At 42.4% G+C, this 17107-nt stretch overlaps 1 protein-coding gene and 1 long non-coding RNA gene across 2 annotated transcripts in view; one reads left to right on the forward strand and one right to left on the reverse strand.

Moving 5' to 3' along the window:
- On the reverse strand, nt 1-10113 carry ALDOB (aldolase, fructose-bisphosphate B). Its single transcript, XM_074569879.1, has 9 exons — nt 9866-10113; nt 3372-3493; nt 2883-3094; nt 2352-2406; nt 2037-2197; nt 1729-1812; nt 1074-1248; nt 718-917; nt 1-493 (listed from the first exon to the last, which is right to left on the reverse strand). The coding sequence occupies exons 2-9, from the start codon at nt 3481-3483 to the stop codon at nt 398-400; spliced, it is 1095 nt and encodes a 364-aa protein (XP_074425980.1). The 5' UTR covers nt 3484-3493; nt 9866-10113; the 3' UTR covers nt 1-397.
- Nucleotides 2956-17107, forward strand: part of LOC141736135 (uncharacterized) — a 27060-nt gene continuing 12908 nt past the window's right edge. Inside the window, exons 1-2 of the long non-coding RNA XR_012584903.1 lie at nt 2956-3155; nt 3615-3760. This is a non-coding gene — a long non-coding RNA (uncharacterized LOC141736135). The remainder of the gene's footprint in view (nt 3156-3614; nt 3761-17107) is intronic.

A 17107-nucleotide genomic window follows, 5' to 3' on the forward strand; every position in this document is an offset into this window, starting at 1 on the left:
TAGTTTACAATTACTTTTATTGCTATGATTGAAGACGCCGTCAGGTTTTATAATTCAGGATTTGGCTGCAAAATGCAGGAATGAGCAAGGGTATGTATTTGGGTTGCTAGGGAACTACTTAATCTGTCTACTATTCTAGGGGCTAAGTTTAAACCAGAGGGAGAGAAGATTCATGCTTCAATGGTGTATGGAAAGAATTCCCCTTCATTGGAATGTGCGGATGAAACAAGAATATCCCCTTGGTAAATTGTGGGAGTGAAGGGTGGAGAGAAAGCTGATCTATTTTATCCCCAGTTTTGTTTAGGGTAAGGGAAATTAGATTTCTTTGTTTTTCTTTCATTTATGAACATCTTCCATCTTGTGAAGTGGGACAGGAAGAAGGAAGGTTCCTGCACTTTCAGTAGGTGTAGCTGGCAGTGAAAAGTGACTGCGTGGCAGCTGTGTCAGTCTTCCCAGCCACGACATACTGTCCTCTGCAAGCCAAACCGTTAATCTGAAGAAGAAACAAAAAGGAGGGAAAACCAGTTACCTTGGAGTAAGAAAGAAAGATCTAGCAAGGCAGGAGGAGTAACCAAGCATGGCAAAAATAGCAGAATAACATCGCTCATGAACATGAAGCACCAGGAGGGGCGGGAACAAGAGGACCCTTAGGAAGGTGACAACATGTCTCCCTCCCTGGTGAGCAGCTCCTCTCTGCACTGGGGGTAAGCCTTGTACCTGTGCCCGCTTGCGGAAGGCCTCCTGTGCAGCCTTCTTGTTCTCGTTTTTGCCCACCCATGCTGCCAGGGCAGAGGCTTGCAGGGCTCTCCCATATGAAAAGGTCAGTTTCCAAGGCTTAGGTAGAGACAACTGATTCATGGCGTTCAGGTTGACAGATGCCTCCTCTTCACTCTGACCTCCAGACAGGAAGCAGATTCCTGCAAGAAAGAGGTTTTGAGGCTTAGAAACAGTGCTCCAGCCAGCACAATCCCTGACATTTATATGCCAGAGGAGTGAGCGTGTCTGATGTAGGAGCAAGGCCAGCAAGGCCATGTACAGTGTGAACGGATACGTAGGAATGAATTAGGAATCACCAGGAACAGCAGCAGGAACGGTGCGGAGAAGAGTAGTGACAGTTGCTATGGCTACATCCTGAGCAGTGTACTTCTTGGGGCAGGAATGCCCAGCCATCACCATGTTGGGTTTCAGCAGTGTCCCTTCAAGGTACACATGATGATCATTCAAGGCCTTGTAGACAGCAGCCAGAACCTGGAAATGGGAGGATTGAATACAGACCTCTGCTGAAATCTTCACCTTAACATGCTGTGGAAAGACAGCTTATTCCTTGGGAATGTGAGAAGATCAAATTGAACTTTACTTTCTCATTAAATTTATCACAGGAGTTGCAGCCCTGGAGACAGCACTGCTTTTGAGATGATACCAGGATACCACTCTTGTGTACTGGATTTGTCCCTGCAAACTGAGGTGCTGAAAGAGGGGTAAGTATTTTTGCTCCCAATCCATATTTTTGATATTGAGAATGCTTATATTGTCAATTTGAGTGGAAATCCAAACGCATGGATTCTACTCTTGTGTTTGCTATTAACTAATTATTCAACCATGAGCAACTCATTTTTGTGATGCAGTTACAAAGTACTTTTTTTGGTAAAAAATCTTTGAGATCTGTGAACACAAACTCTGCATAAGATTAGATTTTTGAAGGGAAGGAGAGGGGCAGGAATCTCTTACCTTTTCTGTGACATACTGACAGCGCTGGAGATCATGGTCTCCATCAGGCAAGATTTCTGGCTCCACAATGGGCACTAAGCCATTCTAAGAAAAAAAAAAACAGAAGAGTTTTATGGAGTTTAAAGGAAGAATTGTCCTTGTTGTCTACCCTGACTTTGGTGGTATTCCTTCTTGCTGTGCTGCCCTTCTTCCTCATCTTTCCCAAAACCATCCCAGAGATATGCCTTTCAAGTTACCTAGCATGTTATTGCAGGGAACAGTGAGAAGGGGCAACAGCATCACAGGAAGCGTTGCTGGAGGGTAGATACCTGCTGGCAGATGCTGGCATAGCGGGCCAATGTATTGGCATTCTCTTGGATGGCGAGTTGAGAGGGTGTTGTGCTGGTGATCTTCAGCACTGCACGCCACTTGCCAAAGTCAGCACCATCTTTTTTGTACTGGGCACAGCGCTCAGCTAGTCCGTCCAGCCCTGCAGATGAAAGAACAGTCCTTCACTGAGAGCAGTTACTCAGGATATAGCTCTGAAAAGTACCATGACACCAGCCAAGGCTGCGACTCACGTGAGTCACCCCATGGCTTTTGCTGCACTAGTCATAGCTTAGGCTCCTTAGATCTCTCCTTACCTTGGATGGTGGTTTCTCCATTTGTTCCTGCTAGGGGGGCTGTGCCCTTATCCAGCTGTGGAGACCAAGAAAACAGGAAGGGTTACAGAGAGATGGAGAGCAGTCTCATCCTTATATTCTTACCCATGGCTAGTCAGTCTTTGCAGACTGACTGTGAGTAAAATACGGAGCTGAACATGCTAAGGGCGCAAATGAGGGAAATGTTGGAGCAAAGGGGAAGAAAAGGAGTGAATTGGGCAATGGCTTCAGGGAGTGGCTCAAGAGCTCTGTCAGATGCAGAAAGGACTGGATTTAGGTTACTGCATGGAGGGATTTAATTGCAGTGAAAAGTTCTTGCATCAAATACAAATGTGCCCCTGGTTAGTTGTACAAAAACAATGCAGAGAATGGTCGCAGAGATCCTCTAGTGATTTTAAAAACAAGCACAAAAAAAGAAAAAGAAAAAAGTGGAGAGAGTGCAGCCCTGTATGTAATTTTCACTGGAAATGGGGTTTAGAGTATGTTGCCAGCCAGACATGTACAGATACTCACCTTTATTCCCACCACAATGCCTTTTTCTTTGATGAGAGCTGGAAATGGCTTTCCATTGCTGTCTTTCTGATAGAGTGTCTCATGGAAGAGGATCACTCCCCCAATGCTCTGGTTGATGGAAGCATCTGAAGAGAAGAGGATCTCTCGAAAAGCTCGTCGATTCTCCTCCGTGTTCTCTACATTGATCCTCTGCAGCCGGTTCCCCATGGTACCTAGCAAGGTGGACAAAGTTCAGACAGAGAAGTGTTCGGCTTGGCTGGCCTCCTGATCCCAGTACGTAGTCATTAGGGACTTCAGTTCAGAGCTTCCCTTCTTAACCCATAGTTTGTCAGCTTTTGTTGCTATATACACAGCCCTGCCTGGCTGAGTTGTTCCTGCTCAGTCAACAGTTTTTAAGTATTTTTCATTTACTCCACTGATTTCAAAGATGAAGCAAAATTAAGAGGAAAAGTCTTGGGTACTGCTAATTGATTGATATCCAGAACTCACCCACTGATTCATCTGCAGCTAAGATCCCCTTTCCTGAAGCCACAATACGCTGAGCGATGTCTGAAAGAGCTTTCTTCTGCTCTGGAGACAGCGCTGGGAATTGGTGGGTCATGTTGGCTTACCTGTGGAAGAGAATACTGTTACAAGCTGAGGGACACTGTATACACAACCGTCAACCAAAGACACCACTCAGGTATTTCTGTTAGAGGGCTCTTGGTGCTTATCTGGTCGATGTTATCACAGGCGCATGCCCAGAAGTCCATTCAAATTTCTTCTTGGCTTGGTGTGTCCGGCAAAACCAGAAGACAGAAATGCGTCCTAACACATCCTTCCAGAACCAAGTGGGAAAGACTGCATTATACATGGATTTGCTGAGCGCCTAAAGGAAGGTCAGTCTGTCATAAAAGCATGCACCAAGCTAACAAGTGTGCTAATTGCAGACTCTGCAAACCTCTCTGCAAAGCATGTACGATTTTTTGGTCAGAAGAATTCTAATTGTCACATTGCTTACCTTTACATTTTTCCTAACAATACCCCTCTCCCATGCCCTGGTCTGTGTTGGCAGTATTTGCTGTTTTGTCTAGTACACCTCCCATCCCCATCCTCCTGCCTTGCTTTGTAATTCCCTCCTCCCCATGACTGCGTTCAGAACTGTAGTGCATTGCTTACTTATGCGTAAGACCTGGGGTTTTAGAAAGGTTCACCACGCATTTCTAACTTTTCTGCTGTGGCAGAGGCTTACAAGCTGCAGGTACCCAGCACCTGAAATCCATGTTCTGTCTTGTTATGACAAAATGCTTGATCTTATTAAAGTTTTGATTATGTGGCATTAAATCACAGTTTCTCGGATCATCTGAATAGTCCGAGTTACTTCCCTATGTGTATAAGCCTGTGAGCCTGAGCTATACTGACTCTTTTCCCACTGTTTATCATGTGCTATAGCTAAAGCAACACCCAATGCTTTATCAGCGGATGGTAAATCCACAAGATGAATTGTTAAAACCCACACAAAAGATCTCCAATAACAAGTTTTCCTCCAGAGGGGAAGGCCTCTGGGCAGCATCTGCGTTTTCTATTCCCAAACTCAGTCTTGGGAGTAAGAACATGCCATTTCCCGTTTCACTGTGTGCCAGAGATGGCCAGCAAATAAGTCTCTCCATATAAGCATGTACACAGCCAAGTCCTGCATCCTCTTTCCCTGCACACAGATACTATGTTGCCAGAGAATCTGTGTCTTACCCTCCCTGCTGAAGGGCGTTAATGGGGAGAAAGGATCATGGGTCTGGCTGCTAGTCGTGATACGGTAGATGCCAACATCAACAGAGTTCTGTGCACTATGCCAAATGGTGCCAAAATTTTCTGGTAACAATACTATCACAGTACTGTGACAGCTGTAAATCCATGCCTCTGATTTATAGTTGAAGGTACTTTGTTTTGGTGTTGTTATTGTGCAAGATTCAAATGGCATTGCCTGCCAGTACAGACCAGTCAGATGCAGTGCCCAGATGTCTGCTTTACCGTTTTGTTAGTTGTTTGAGACTAGAATTCATCCTATGCAACTTATCAATGGTGAGCCATTCTAGTTTTAGAGGGAATTTGAGAGAGTGCATGACGAAGACTGTGCAAATGGGAGAGGGTTCCCTCCTTTTCTAAGCACTGAAATGCCTTCGTGTGGTCCTGCAAAAGCAGGCTTTGCTGAACCCATATCTCTGTGTGCCAGGCTATGGCCAGAGCTCTGGGAAGCATCCTTCACTGTGGTGACCACAAGTTATTCACTCCCAGCTCTTATCCTGTTTGGCCCACCTAAAAGAACTTGAAGAGCTATGGTTTATACTGCGTAGGTAATTAAGTTCACCTCTAACCCTCCTTATCCCTCACCTGCTTTCTGCGTCTGATCTGTCTCTTAGAAATAGGAAACTGGCTTGTTATCATCATTATTATAATGATAGTTGGTGTTGTAAGCACTTCAGTCAAAACCATAGCGGTGTTAAATAAATTGTTTTGCAAAATGATGAGGAAACACTCCAGTAGTTCACAGTCTCCATGGAAAAGACTGTGATATTGTGATCTGGCAAGAATATGATCTTGTCCAAGGTCAAAGCTAATGAATTGCTAAATCAGTAACGGGATTTCAGAGTTGCAGTTTAGAGGTATGCTGCGGCACGAGTAGGTGTATCCAGATAATCTTTAATCCAGCTAGCTGAATTACAAGATCATCAGTCACTCTGGTTATGTTATTATGGGTATACTTTCTCTCCAGCAATGCAATAAGAAATGAGACTAATGTCTGTTGTGTCTTGCTTGTTTCCAGTGTTTGCATAAAGATAACAGAGAGACAGTTATCACTCAAAACCAGCCTGCAAAGCAAATTGCCAAAATACAGAAATATGAGTTTTCAGTGGATAATGCTGCTCCAAGTGAGTACTCTGAGAGACTGAAGCAATACAGAGTAGTTCCACAATGACGAATTGGTAGACATCAGATTAGTTCCAGTTTCCATGCAAGTATCTCATTGAGTGTGAAGGAGTAAGTGGAGATTTGCCAAAAGGCTCCCCAAAATGATCTGTAAGGCCGTGGTGAGTGGTTCCCAGCTACCCTGCTGAGCTGCAAGGATGAATAAAATGCACAGTGTTTCTAACTGAAATGGTGAAGAAATGTATGCCAAAGAGCAGTTGTAAAGCTAATGATAGCTCCAAGATCTAGAATGTTGAATGGTCCTTGATTTAGGACTTCATTTTTCTGTGACTCTTTCATAAGGAGCATAACCTCTGAGGATCTTCCCCATTGGATTCAGAAAGGGTGTCTCTGCTGTAAGGTACTGCTCTGAGTATTTAAAAGGGTAGTGGAGAAGTCTTACACTTCAGGAACACTTCATATAGCTGCCTTGTAAAGAGTTAGCTCCCAGCACATCCATATAAACATTGACGTTCCCCCTTAAAGAGCTGGATATATCACCTTACGGGTCCTGAGGAAAAATGGTTGTTCCCAAGCTGCCAAAGCTGCACAGCTCATTTCATTCTTCTGAGAACAAAGCTATTTGCCTTATTATTCTGCTTTATTTGTTTAATTTGACAACTTTTCCAGACAGGAAAAAGCTGTAAGGAACTGTGTTCTCGGTAACAGTATCTAAGAGTTGTCTCACCACTAAAGTTTTTCAAGACATTTTATTTTTATTTACCCATTTTAGGCTCTGGGCTGGTATCATAGTGTCACAAGCTCAAGTGATTTCACATTGATTTCACATTGTATTAATACAATGTTTTCTCTTTGTGGGAACTGCTTATGTAACATTTTTTAAAAGTGGAAGAAAAAAACAAAAGAATAAAACTGCACAGAATGCACAAAGCCCCCAGCTTTATGGCTACCTTGAGTGTTTGTTAGGCTTCAGCAGCTCCTTAAGCAAACAAACTTCTTTGTTAAGCCCTCAGTTTGTGACCAGCAGGAGGTGGGGGTGGGGGAAAAGGGGACAGCACAGTTGTAAAAGTAAATATTGTACTGCTGAAGTCTCAAGTTTTTCTTAGCTACCGTAACGGAGGACTGCAGGGGAAATATCTTCATGGATATCAGCACAAGCACTGCATCCTGTTAATATTAATAGTGAGTAGCAAAGGGCAGAGGCAAGATGAACACCAAAAGGAACAAACTGTTACATTCTGCTTCAGGTCATCTTAGAAACATTAATAGGCAACTTTTCTTTCCAACCACCTCAAGTGACTGGCATTTTCCAATCTTACAGAAAATCTCACCTGAGTCCTGGTTTGCAGATGCGAAAAGATTGGATTAGAATCTGTAATTTTTTCTCTTGAGTCTCTTCATTGCCTTCTTTTATAAAATTGGTTCCAAAAGTGCAGGACCAAACTCAAAATACGGCTTGTATCCCATGCATGTAGCTTTTCCTGTTCAGCTACTAGTAAACGCAGCCTTAATCATCACTGACAGTTAGCAATACAAACAACATGTGCATGTGGTTGCACTATGAACGCGAGAGGTTCTGCCTCCAAAGAGCAAGATTTGAAGAAGCAAAAATTGCATATATAAATAGATAAATACAGTTGATATGGAGAATGAAAAGTATTCAAAAATTTAGCCCATCACATGTAGGCACAGTTGTGACCTGGCTGGATTTACTCCTCATTCGTTTACACTTGTATGCATTGGAGAGACAGACACATAGTGAGTTAGGCACCTTATATTCTTATTACAGTGAACAACTGTATTGGCCTCATTTATCTATGGAGCTCCATTAAAAAGCTATTTCTAAGTAAGTCTAGTTACTTGGACATTGGGCAAACTGATAGGTATGAACGGCTGGGCAAGTCTGGCCCCGTCCTGCTGACAGAGCACGTTCTTATCTAGACACCAAGCTGGCAGGACTAGTTGATACGCTTGATTGCTGGGGAGTCATCCAGAGGAGCCCGGACAGGGGGCAGGAAGAGACCAACAGGAACACCATGAAGTTCAAGCCAGGACAAATGCCCAGCCATTGCCTTGAGGGCAGACCCCTGGCAGTGATCCCACCAGGGCTAGTGGGATGGGGGAACAGCTCACATCTGGGTACTGCATCCAGTGTTGGGCCCCTGCAGTACAGGAAAGATATTGACAAATTGGAGTGAGTTCAGCAGATGCCACCGAGAACGTTGGGGGCAGAAGCACTTGCTCTGCAAGGACAAGGCTGCAGAGCTGGGTGTAGTTCATCCTTGAGGAGAGATAGCTTTGGAGGCACCACTCAGCAACCCCCAATACCTACAGAGTGGTGAGCGAACAGGCACAGCCAGGTTCTTCACAGCAGCAGGTGACGGGAGGGTGAGACACAACAGATATAAGCTGAAACTAGAGAGATTCAGACTGGATATGAAGAATTTTTTTTCACTATTGGGACAGCCAAGCAGTGGAACAGGTTGACAGAGAGGCTGTGGTGTCTCCATCCTTGGAGGTTGTCAAGACCCACCTGAATAAAGCCATGAGCAGCCTGGTATGACCTTGTTTCTAACCCTGCTTTGAGCAGGAGGTTGGACTACAAACGTCCTACTATCCCTTTCAGCCTGAATATCTCTGCGACTCTGTAAGCTTTAGGGAGTTGAAGTGGCAGCGGTGCCTCCTGTATGTATAAAGGAGCTCTGAGGGAAGAACAGGATGTTTCTCCCTTCATCTTTGCAGTGTGAGGGAAGGTTTTAGTATAGCAAAATGTTTCATTTCTGGGTTCTAAAAAGTGAGTCGAGGGTATGGAACAAAAAGAGATGTTCAGACTTCGGTCACCTAGAAAAACCAGCAGATGTTTTTGATTGACATACTGATTTCACCACCTTGATAGGTCCTATGTGGCATATATGATGGTAAATTGCCTGGTTGGGTTTTGCTCTCTCTTACGAGGGTAAAAACGAGGGGGTTTTCCATTTTCGTGCTCTGTCTAGGGACCTTGCTTCAACATCCTATCTCAAGTTGATGGGAGTATGGGAGACCTGCAGTTCCCTGCGTACTGATTCTCACATTAGCCTCAGAGCTATACTTGAGCTCTGAGCAAAGGTACCGCCATTTCATCTCTCTAGCAAGTATGAAGAGGGGTTATGTACTGAGGGACATGGCCTCTGCAGTCAGTGCAGAGCACTCCTGCAGCACTCATGATGGCTAGAGACGGCTGAGGTGGCAAGAGACTGGTTTCTTGGAAGTAAGTGCGGTCATTAGGCTGAAGCTGCTTCTCTCTCAGGGCTAGGCTCTTCTCAGAGAAGGTAAAAAAATGCAGTCAGACTTGCATGGGAATTCAAGTCTTGTAATGCCAGCAGGGGAGGCTGGAGGAAGCAGTGGTGAGGGTTTCGGGTTGGCTAAATAGTTTTGGGTGCCAGGTACAGGGGGTAGTTGAGAAAGTGATGGAGGATCACAGACTCAGTGAGGATTTGAGTTTGTTGAGCAATTTGCTGAAGCTGTCTGTTCACAACTTGAAAGGTTACAGCCTAATGCAAGAGCAGTTTTTCGTTTCCTGCACTGCAGACTACCTTACATCCCCCTGCCGAAAAATCTTATCCACACTACTGCACTAATACTTCAGAGGAAGCTGCACAATGAACACGCATAATTACACTTCAGCATTGGTGTTTGTCAGGACCAGCTGCATTTTCCAGTAATTTTCTCTGTCTCCTTGCAAAACATAAATTTATGTACTCCACAAACATCAACAAATACATACAAAACAAAGCACTAGAAAACAATGCAGGAAATGATGCAGGTATGTTATTGCTCTACTCCAAGACTAAGGATTCACTTACTCCAGTTCTGAGTGACTAAGCTAAGCTACAAAGACAGTGCTAGCAGCTAATGGTTCACATTGGAAGACCACTGCAGAATGGCTGAGTGCTTATTTCTTGCAAGCTGTTCCTGGAACAAAAAAATGAAAACAAAACCAAAAACAACTCCCCAATCCCACTTTAAAACACATTGTGTCTCAGCTGCTGATATTATATACCACCTTTACAGTTTAGAAGTGAAATTATTATACTTACTTGTTTGTGGAAAGTGCTCTGCTGCTACAAGCTTCTGGTGAGGTGGTTGCAGGCAAAGAGACCTGGTCCTTCTAGACACTAACTTTTATAAAATTCTTGACAGGTTTTTTTTTTTTTTCCTCCACTCCTTCATTATCCCTCCTCCCCAGGCCGGCTGGGGAGGTGTCATTGCTCAAGGTCAGTCATTGGCTGTCAGATCACAGCCGCACACAACCAACGGGACCTACTCTCGCTCCCCGTGTTCCTCCCCTTTCCCCTCCCCTGTATATATGTAAGGCCATTCATGATGTGGTGAAACTGAGATGTTTTGCAGTTATTTCAAATTATTCCTCCTCTTTCTAAAACAGACTGAAAAGACCTACAAGCTTTCCATTTCAAACGTAGAAATCATTTACAGGGATCTTTGGCATAGCATACAGTTTAGGGTTAGATGTCTGGAAGCTTATACTTAGGAAACTTCACAGTGCAGAAAGGAAGAGTAGAAAATAAAACACAGAAACAACGCAACAGATCCTTAATTGACATGAGTTACTATCATCTCAGTGGTTTCCTAGGTGTTACAATGATTTTCCTCACTTGAAAATTTAGCGCAGAAACGTATTTTCCTTTTCTAATTAGTATACGGAAAGGCAAAATGCGATGCTTCAGTATCAGGGTTAATGAAACTGCAAGTTCTGATTTCCTTTAATACAGTGTATTTGTGACAATGATGGTTATCAGAATAAATATGCCCACACTGAGGTGCACAAGTGCAAGCCAAATTTTTCCACCAAAATCCCAGTGAAACACCTATCTGTATTACAATGACATACAAACTTCTCAGTTGCTTAGCAAAATTTTTCTGTGAAAATTGCTAATGGTCTATAACCAGTATAGTAGCATTCCAGTTTATATGAAATGGCACTACAGCTATTCACCAAATCCAAGTAGACAGGCTTGATTTTTTTTTTTTCCTCCCATCCAGCAGGTCAGTACTCCTGGAGAGAAGTACAGCGCAGGGACTGTTAGGCAAACATCATACCCTCAGCAACAACACGTTCTGCGGCCTTGGACATTAGTATGTCTTTACCACAAAGATCCAGTGTTTGCCTGAAGAATGACGTAGTTTCTCCATTTGTTTGGCTCATGTAGCGATACCTTTAGCCTTTACATAGACGCAGTGAGACATCTGATTTCTCCTCTCACTGAGCAACACTGTCCTCATTTGGGCGCTTCCTCCTTGAGCCTGTCTCTTCTAGAGGTGCCTGCCAAGGTCAGTGCCTGTGGGAAATGGTAACAGCTTAAATGCTGCCAGCAGTAGCACTCCATGACAGACAGCAGAGAAACCTCTGAAAAAGCTGAGGATACAGTCTAATTGAAGGCTTTGTGTTTGTATTGTTTTGTTTTCTTTATCATTCTCAGTCCTGCTCCGTACCTTTTTGCTGAAGAATGCTGTAGCACATAACATGGACATAAAGCCTCCCCTGCTTTACAATGTTCGTTTTATATTCCATTTCTCCCATCCTAGCAGAAAGATGAACCCCATGGTGTATTGAAGTTTCTCCACCACAAACAGAGGCATCTAGTATGGATTTAAAATATTTTGGCCACAGGAAAAATCAGAGTTTGAGTCCTGACATTCCTGGTTCAGTTAGAAGCTGTGGCAGGTAGGAAAGTATTTGGAGGTGTTTCTTTCCCAGTGTCATCTCTGATATGGTCTGACAGATTATTAGAGAAGACTGTGTGAGTCTTCTTGAAAAAAATACTGTCTGACATTTAGAAACTGCTTTAGATAATTCCCTGCAGCCCACCTTGCATTCTTAACTCTTTCAGAAGTGCGTATATATATATATATATATGTGTATGTATGTATATATATATTTTCCAGGTGGGTAATGGCTAGTATGTGCCTTTCTAGTCCTTTTGAGCCAATATCAAACACTTCAAGTGCTAGGATTACAGGTCCTGGCAGAGATTCTGAGGACTGCGGAGGAAAAAGGTGAATGGACATGATGGTTAACTTTTTAACTTAATTTAGGAATGGGAGCCTTTTCAGGCAAGAATATTGAATGAGCAACCATGCTAGATAATGTCACTGTAAAGTTCAGTTCTATTAATATGCAGAACCATGACATTGACCATGCTGTGCAGAAATCAGTAGTAGAGTGGTATTAAAAAGACACTGGAAAAGAGTATATACTTTCATCATCACAGCTATGTAATCAAAGTTTGGGAATACTTATACCTCTAAAAATTAGGTTATAGTGGTATCATGCATCCTTAAATGGTCAGAGAAATAAGCTCACATCGTGCAGGGAATGCAATGTACTCGCATTCAACCAAGCAACTAACCTGCTCCATAAAAAACATCAAATCAGTGCCTGCACTAATTATTCTACAGCAAAATTGGTATATTATCCAGGTTGTAATCCTGTTTCATTTAGTTAGTGTTTGAATTCATAGCATTGCCAACTCTCTCAGCTTTCCAGTGACCCAGCTAATTTTGGAATGGTTTCTTTTTTTGTTTAAGCCTTTTTCAGAGTAATGTGATGCAGCCATAGGTCTGTAGCTATCAAGAGACTGCTGGTGTGAGCACCCTTGGTAGAGGTGGCTACATCTAGACATTACTTTGACATATATTGAATTTGTGGCTGTGGACAGCATGACTTCAATAATACAGGAAGACTGGGACATCTTTGGTGGACATGGAATGGGAGGAACACTGAAGCCCTCATGGAAGGTGTGTTCAGAGGAATAACAATGCAGGTCAGGAAGCAGATTTGGGGGCTTCAGGAAAACAGGACGCAGGGGCCAAAGAGAGGCAGAGATCATGCAGATGAATGTTAAAGGGAACAGATAACAACTTTGTGACAAAATGGCTCGGTAACAGCATGAAACAGATACCCTTTTGTCGCATCCACTGTTGTTTGTGTTCCCACCCATCTCAGTGGTATGTGGGGTTGGTCTTCACCTGCAGTTTGTTAGGGCTGGCCATGCAGGGAGGGTTTGCTGTGGGTGTTCAATTCCTGAGGAAGAACCAGCTCTTCTCTGCCTCCCTAGGGTTCCTCATCCCCCTCTGCCTTCGGCATGGGAAGGGGAAAATACTGCAAAGATCCCAGGCTGAGGATAAAGATGGGGGAATGGGAAGGGAGGGCAGCTGAGCTAAAGAACAAGTACTTTCATTTATTGGTATTCTTAAAAATAATTTTACACAATATTGCAGTGATTGCAGATCCACTTTTTTAGTGAAAAGAAAAATCTTTTATATAGAGGAAGAATTACTAACTATTTTTTAAGAATTTTGGGTGTGTGAGAATTGATTGCTTAAATACATATCTAACTAAATACAGTAATTGAAGTTTTTCTGCATGGATTATGGCTTTTTTTATACGTTATTGAGGAAGCTGACATAAACAGTCTTGCAATATGAAAATCTCTATAGCTCACTCAAATCTCTGTTTGAAACATCACTGCAAACAAGATGCATAAGTAGTAAGAGAGCTTAAATGTTTGTTGTTGTGCCTTCTATAGCATGGAACCAGAAAATGATGGTCAGCTATAAAAGAGATGGATAATGTTAAAACACAAGCATCTAGCATTTTCTCTCAAAAACGTGGCACACCATATGTGAATTTTGTATTTGAATGGCTTGGAGATTTTTCTGATGTTGACTTTTCCATCTGAAAGTTGACAGAAGTATACATTTAAAAATGTTAAAGACCACTAAGAACTGTATTTACAGGTGTCGGGTTATTATTTAGGTCTTAATTTGTGGGTTTGCTTTCTTGAGTTTGACAGTGCAAGTACTGGATTTTCATAGTAGACGTTAATTTAATTGCTGTCCTCGTTATATCCAACCTTGCTGTCAAAGGAGCTGTCAGTTCTGTATTGAAGTTTTGAGTGAAGATTGTTACTGGATTAAGTACTTTAAAATCACTAGCAAGCCTAGTTTAAAGACAATGGGTAAATATTTCAGAATTGCTTGTGTTTCTTTGGGTTGATGACTGTGTTTTTTCTCTGTGTTTCTAGCAGTATTATTCTGATACTGATTTTGCCTTTGCTCACATTAACTAGCATTTTAAATGAAAATAGTAAGTAAATGTAAAGAGAGACAAACTAGTACATCTGAGAAAGAAAGATGAAAAAGAAAGAAATGGATGAAGCAATTTCAGAGATTACACGGTCACAAAAAAGAAAAGAAAAAGTTAAAGCTTCTGCACTTCAGTAAATGAAGTACTATTAATTTTATCAACACTTCTGCATGTGGTCAGGTCTGTAGAAGGGTTTGAAATAGAATGGAAAAATACAGTGCAAGCTGGAAGAATGTTTGAGTATAATATGCATCCACATGAAAAACACCTGGCTCTGTGCGTCCCAAGAGAGTGCTGCCTGCGTGATGGGGTTAAAGTCTAATCAGAGCACACTTGAGCTGAGTGGAGTCTGCCTCCTCCTCACCCCTCCGCACTGTGCTGGATGTTTCCTGTTTTCTGTACTCTGCAGTCTTGCTTAACTGTCTCAAAGTCCAGCTTGTTCATCCCTATCTAATCAGAGCTATTGTTTATTAAGTGGGGTTTTTTTCCCCCATTCATCTACAGCCCTCACCCCCAATGCAGAGCGCCTGGCCTTTAACCCCACTGAAAGAAATGTCCTGTATTTCTGGCTCCACAGCAGTGTCTGTGGACATGTACATCAGGGAGGGAATGGAGGGTCTTGGGCAGGACTGTCTCAGGCCCACACAGAGCACAGAGGAGACTGCTCTTCGTTCTTTGCACCTTAAAGCTGGGCTGCAACAAACACCATGACTTGGAATGAAAAACAGGCAAGCACATAACATTATGAAACTGTTATGAACTCTTACAAAACAGGCAACCATGTAACTGTTCTGAAAACCCAAATCTTTGTAGTAATTTCAATAGCGGGGATAGCAAACAAGGATACAACTTTAAAATCAGGTTGCCAGTGGCAATGTTTCTGGGCTATGTAAAATAGCTGTAACAGGACATGAAGATAAATGCAGTAATGACACTGGTCTCTATGCCTTTCTGTTGACTTTTTGTTTTTCAAAAAGCAAGTAGGCAAACAACTGTCTGCTATAATGGGAGACACTTAACTGTTTATTACCTGTTTATCTAAGCAGCACATAGTCCCTCAAAAAAGCACACTTAGGGGCCGCATGTTAATGTTGGCATACAATTTGCAAAATACAAACTACAGCAGATGTCTGAAGTGCGCCAGTTTGATGAAAAGACCATTGTAGAAGTGGTTTCTGCACTGCTGGCGGAACACTGGACACCATGGCAGAAATTCAAAGAGAAAGTAGGCATTGAAGAATACATCGCTGGCCAGAGGCTTAATAACAGGGCAAGAACGTGTAGCACTGTTTTTCTTCATCAACATTTAAAAATCACACATCTGGGAATGTGGCATTCATATCTCGACATGCAGAACAAAGTCTTGGAATGGACACTGATATTGCTGACTCTTGGCCTATAGGTGGGCAAATAAACTGGCTGGTGTGGCAGATTCTCTCAAAGCATGAGCTGTCAGGACAGAGTCTGTGGAAATGAAGTCACTCTAGCAACAAACACACATGAGGTGAAGAAGCACAGCGCATGACTACCTAATTCTATATGCATTTTTGGCAGATGTATGTTATACTAAAGATTATTCAGAACCATATGTTGTACCCTACCATCTGCTGAATTTGGATACAGCATCTATAAAGCTGGTGTGGAAATACACAAAAAGAAACTCTAAGTTCAGGAGAGAAACTGCCAGTGCCTTTGTAACTACAACTGTCTCCCACAGAAAATTACCTTTTTTATTTTGTGAAATATATAGCCTTTCTATACAAAAGTATACTAAGGTTAAATTCCAGCACTCAGAGCTTAATTTCTCAGGTCCTCATTAAGATGCCTCAGTACTTGATTGGAGAAGGGCCTGAGCAATGCGGTCTAATAAGACATGCTTTGAGTGGGGAATTTAGGACCAGGGACCTTCAGAGGTCCTTTTCAACCTGAATTGTTGTAGGATCCAAATTATTACATCCATGCAGATGTATGCAGATGCATAAATACCGAAGTCTCTTAGTCAAATATAGTAAGAAAAGAGATGGATCTGCTAGTCATGAAAAAAAACAGTGGCATACAGGAGGAAGAGACAATAGAGTTTTAATAGAAAGGGTTTTTTATTTGGTAGAAAGTTTGCTTGTAAATATCTTTAGAAAAAAAGTTATTCACCCTGCATCCAGCCGAATTGCTGTTGAAATACCCAGTCTGGCGACTCACAGCTCCTCACAACTGAGAGGAAGGCTTTCTCGTTCTCTCTTCAAACGCAGTGCCTTCTCACTAAAACATTGATTGTAGTTAGAAATGCTAACTAGAAAACTGCTAGAAAAAATGTAGAAAACTACTACAGCTGTAATTAGAAAATCCTCTTTGGCTTCTAATATAATAGAGACCAATGAATTCATGTTTTGTATTCTGACGGAATCATGCTTATGTTGGACATGCCTTGGAAACAAAGGTAATTTTTGTTTAGTTTAATAACTTCCCCTGAATTTTCTTGGACAGTAATGCCTTGAGTCCTGCTGTCTGGCTTGTCAAGAAAGAATCCTCTTGTGCAAGCAGTAGTTGCTGCATTAAAAAATAATCTCCAAACTACTGGGAATGAAGCAACACCCAAGAAAATCTGTATTGTTCATTTCAAAAATAGTCATGAAGTTTGTTTTAATGTGAGTAAAACCAAACTCTTAAGTCTACGTTTCAAGGATTTAATGTTAGGCCTTAAACTTACGTAGCCTGAGATACAGCAACTCAGCTCCGTTCCCCTGATAGAGGGAAAAGGCTTGTGTGTTTGAGACTATGTTTTTAGCTCAAATTGCGGAACAAAATCCAACAGGACTTAAGAACTCACAGTAACCTCCCATTTTCTGTTCCAAGGGCAAAGTACACTTCTGTGACTTGTCATTTCTAATAAAACGTGGCACAGAAAACAGAAAGAAAAATCAATCTGCTTGTGAAAGTTCAGAGGTGGCCGCAGAAGGAACACTCACCTGAGACCCCACATTGGCATGGTGGGCACTGAGCAAGTACCTGAGAAATTCAGAAACAGCCCCAGCAGGCTCAGTGCAAGAAGCACCCCTGTTGTAAAGGTGAATTGGGCATTTAAGGAAATTATTCCAGAAGGACATGAAGAATTTATTAACCTGCTCCTTGCACAAAGGAGTTTGTTCTCAACGGGTTTATCTGAAACTCTCTCATT

The sequence above is a fragment of the Larus michahellis genome, chromosome Z (genome assembly GCF_964199755.1).
Source record: "Larus michahellis chromosome Z, bLarMic1.1, whole genome shotgun sequence".
Classification (NCBI taxonomy): domain Eukaryota; kingdom Metazoa; phylum Chordata; class Aves; order Charadriiformes; family Laridae; genus Larus; species Larus michahellis.

What these genes read in the sequence shown, in the direction of transcription:
- ALDOB (XM_074569879.1), bottom strand. Translation starts at nt 3,483, where the DNA reads ATGACCCACCAATTCCCAGCGCTGTCTCCAGAGCAGAAGAAAGCTCTT. An exon ending in ATGCCAGCATCTGCCAGCAG is followed by an intron (nt 1,813 to 2,036) that starts GTATCTACCCTC and finishes TTTTTTTCTTAG; the next exon opens with AATGGCTTAGTGCCCATTGT. An exon ending in CCTTCCGCAAGCGGGCACAG is followed by an intron (nt 494 to 717) that starts GTACAAGGCTTA and finishes TTTCTTCTTCAG; the next exon opens with ATTAACGGTTTGGCTTGCAG.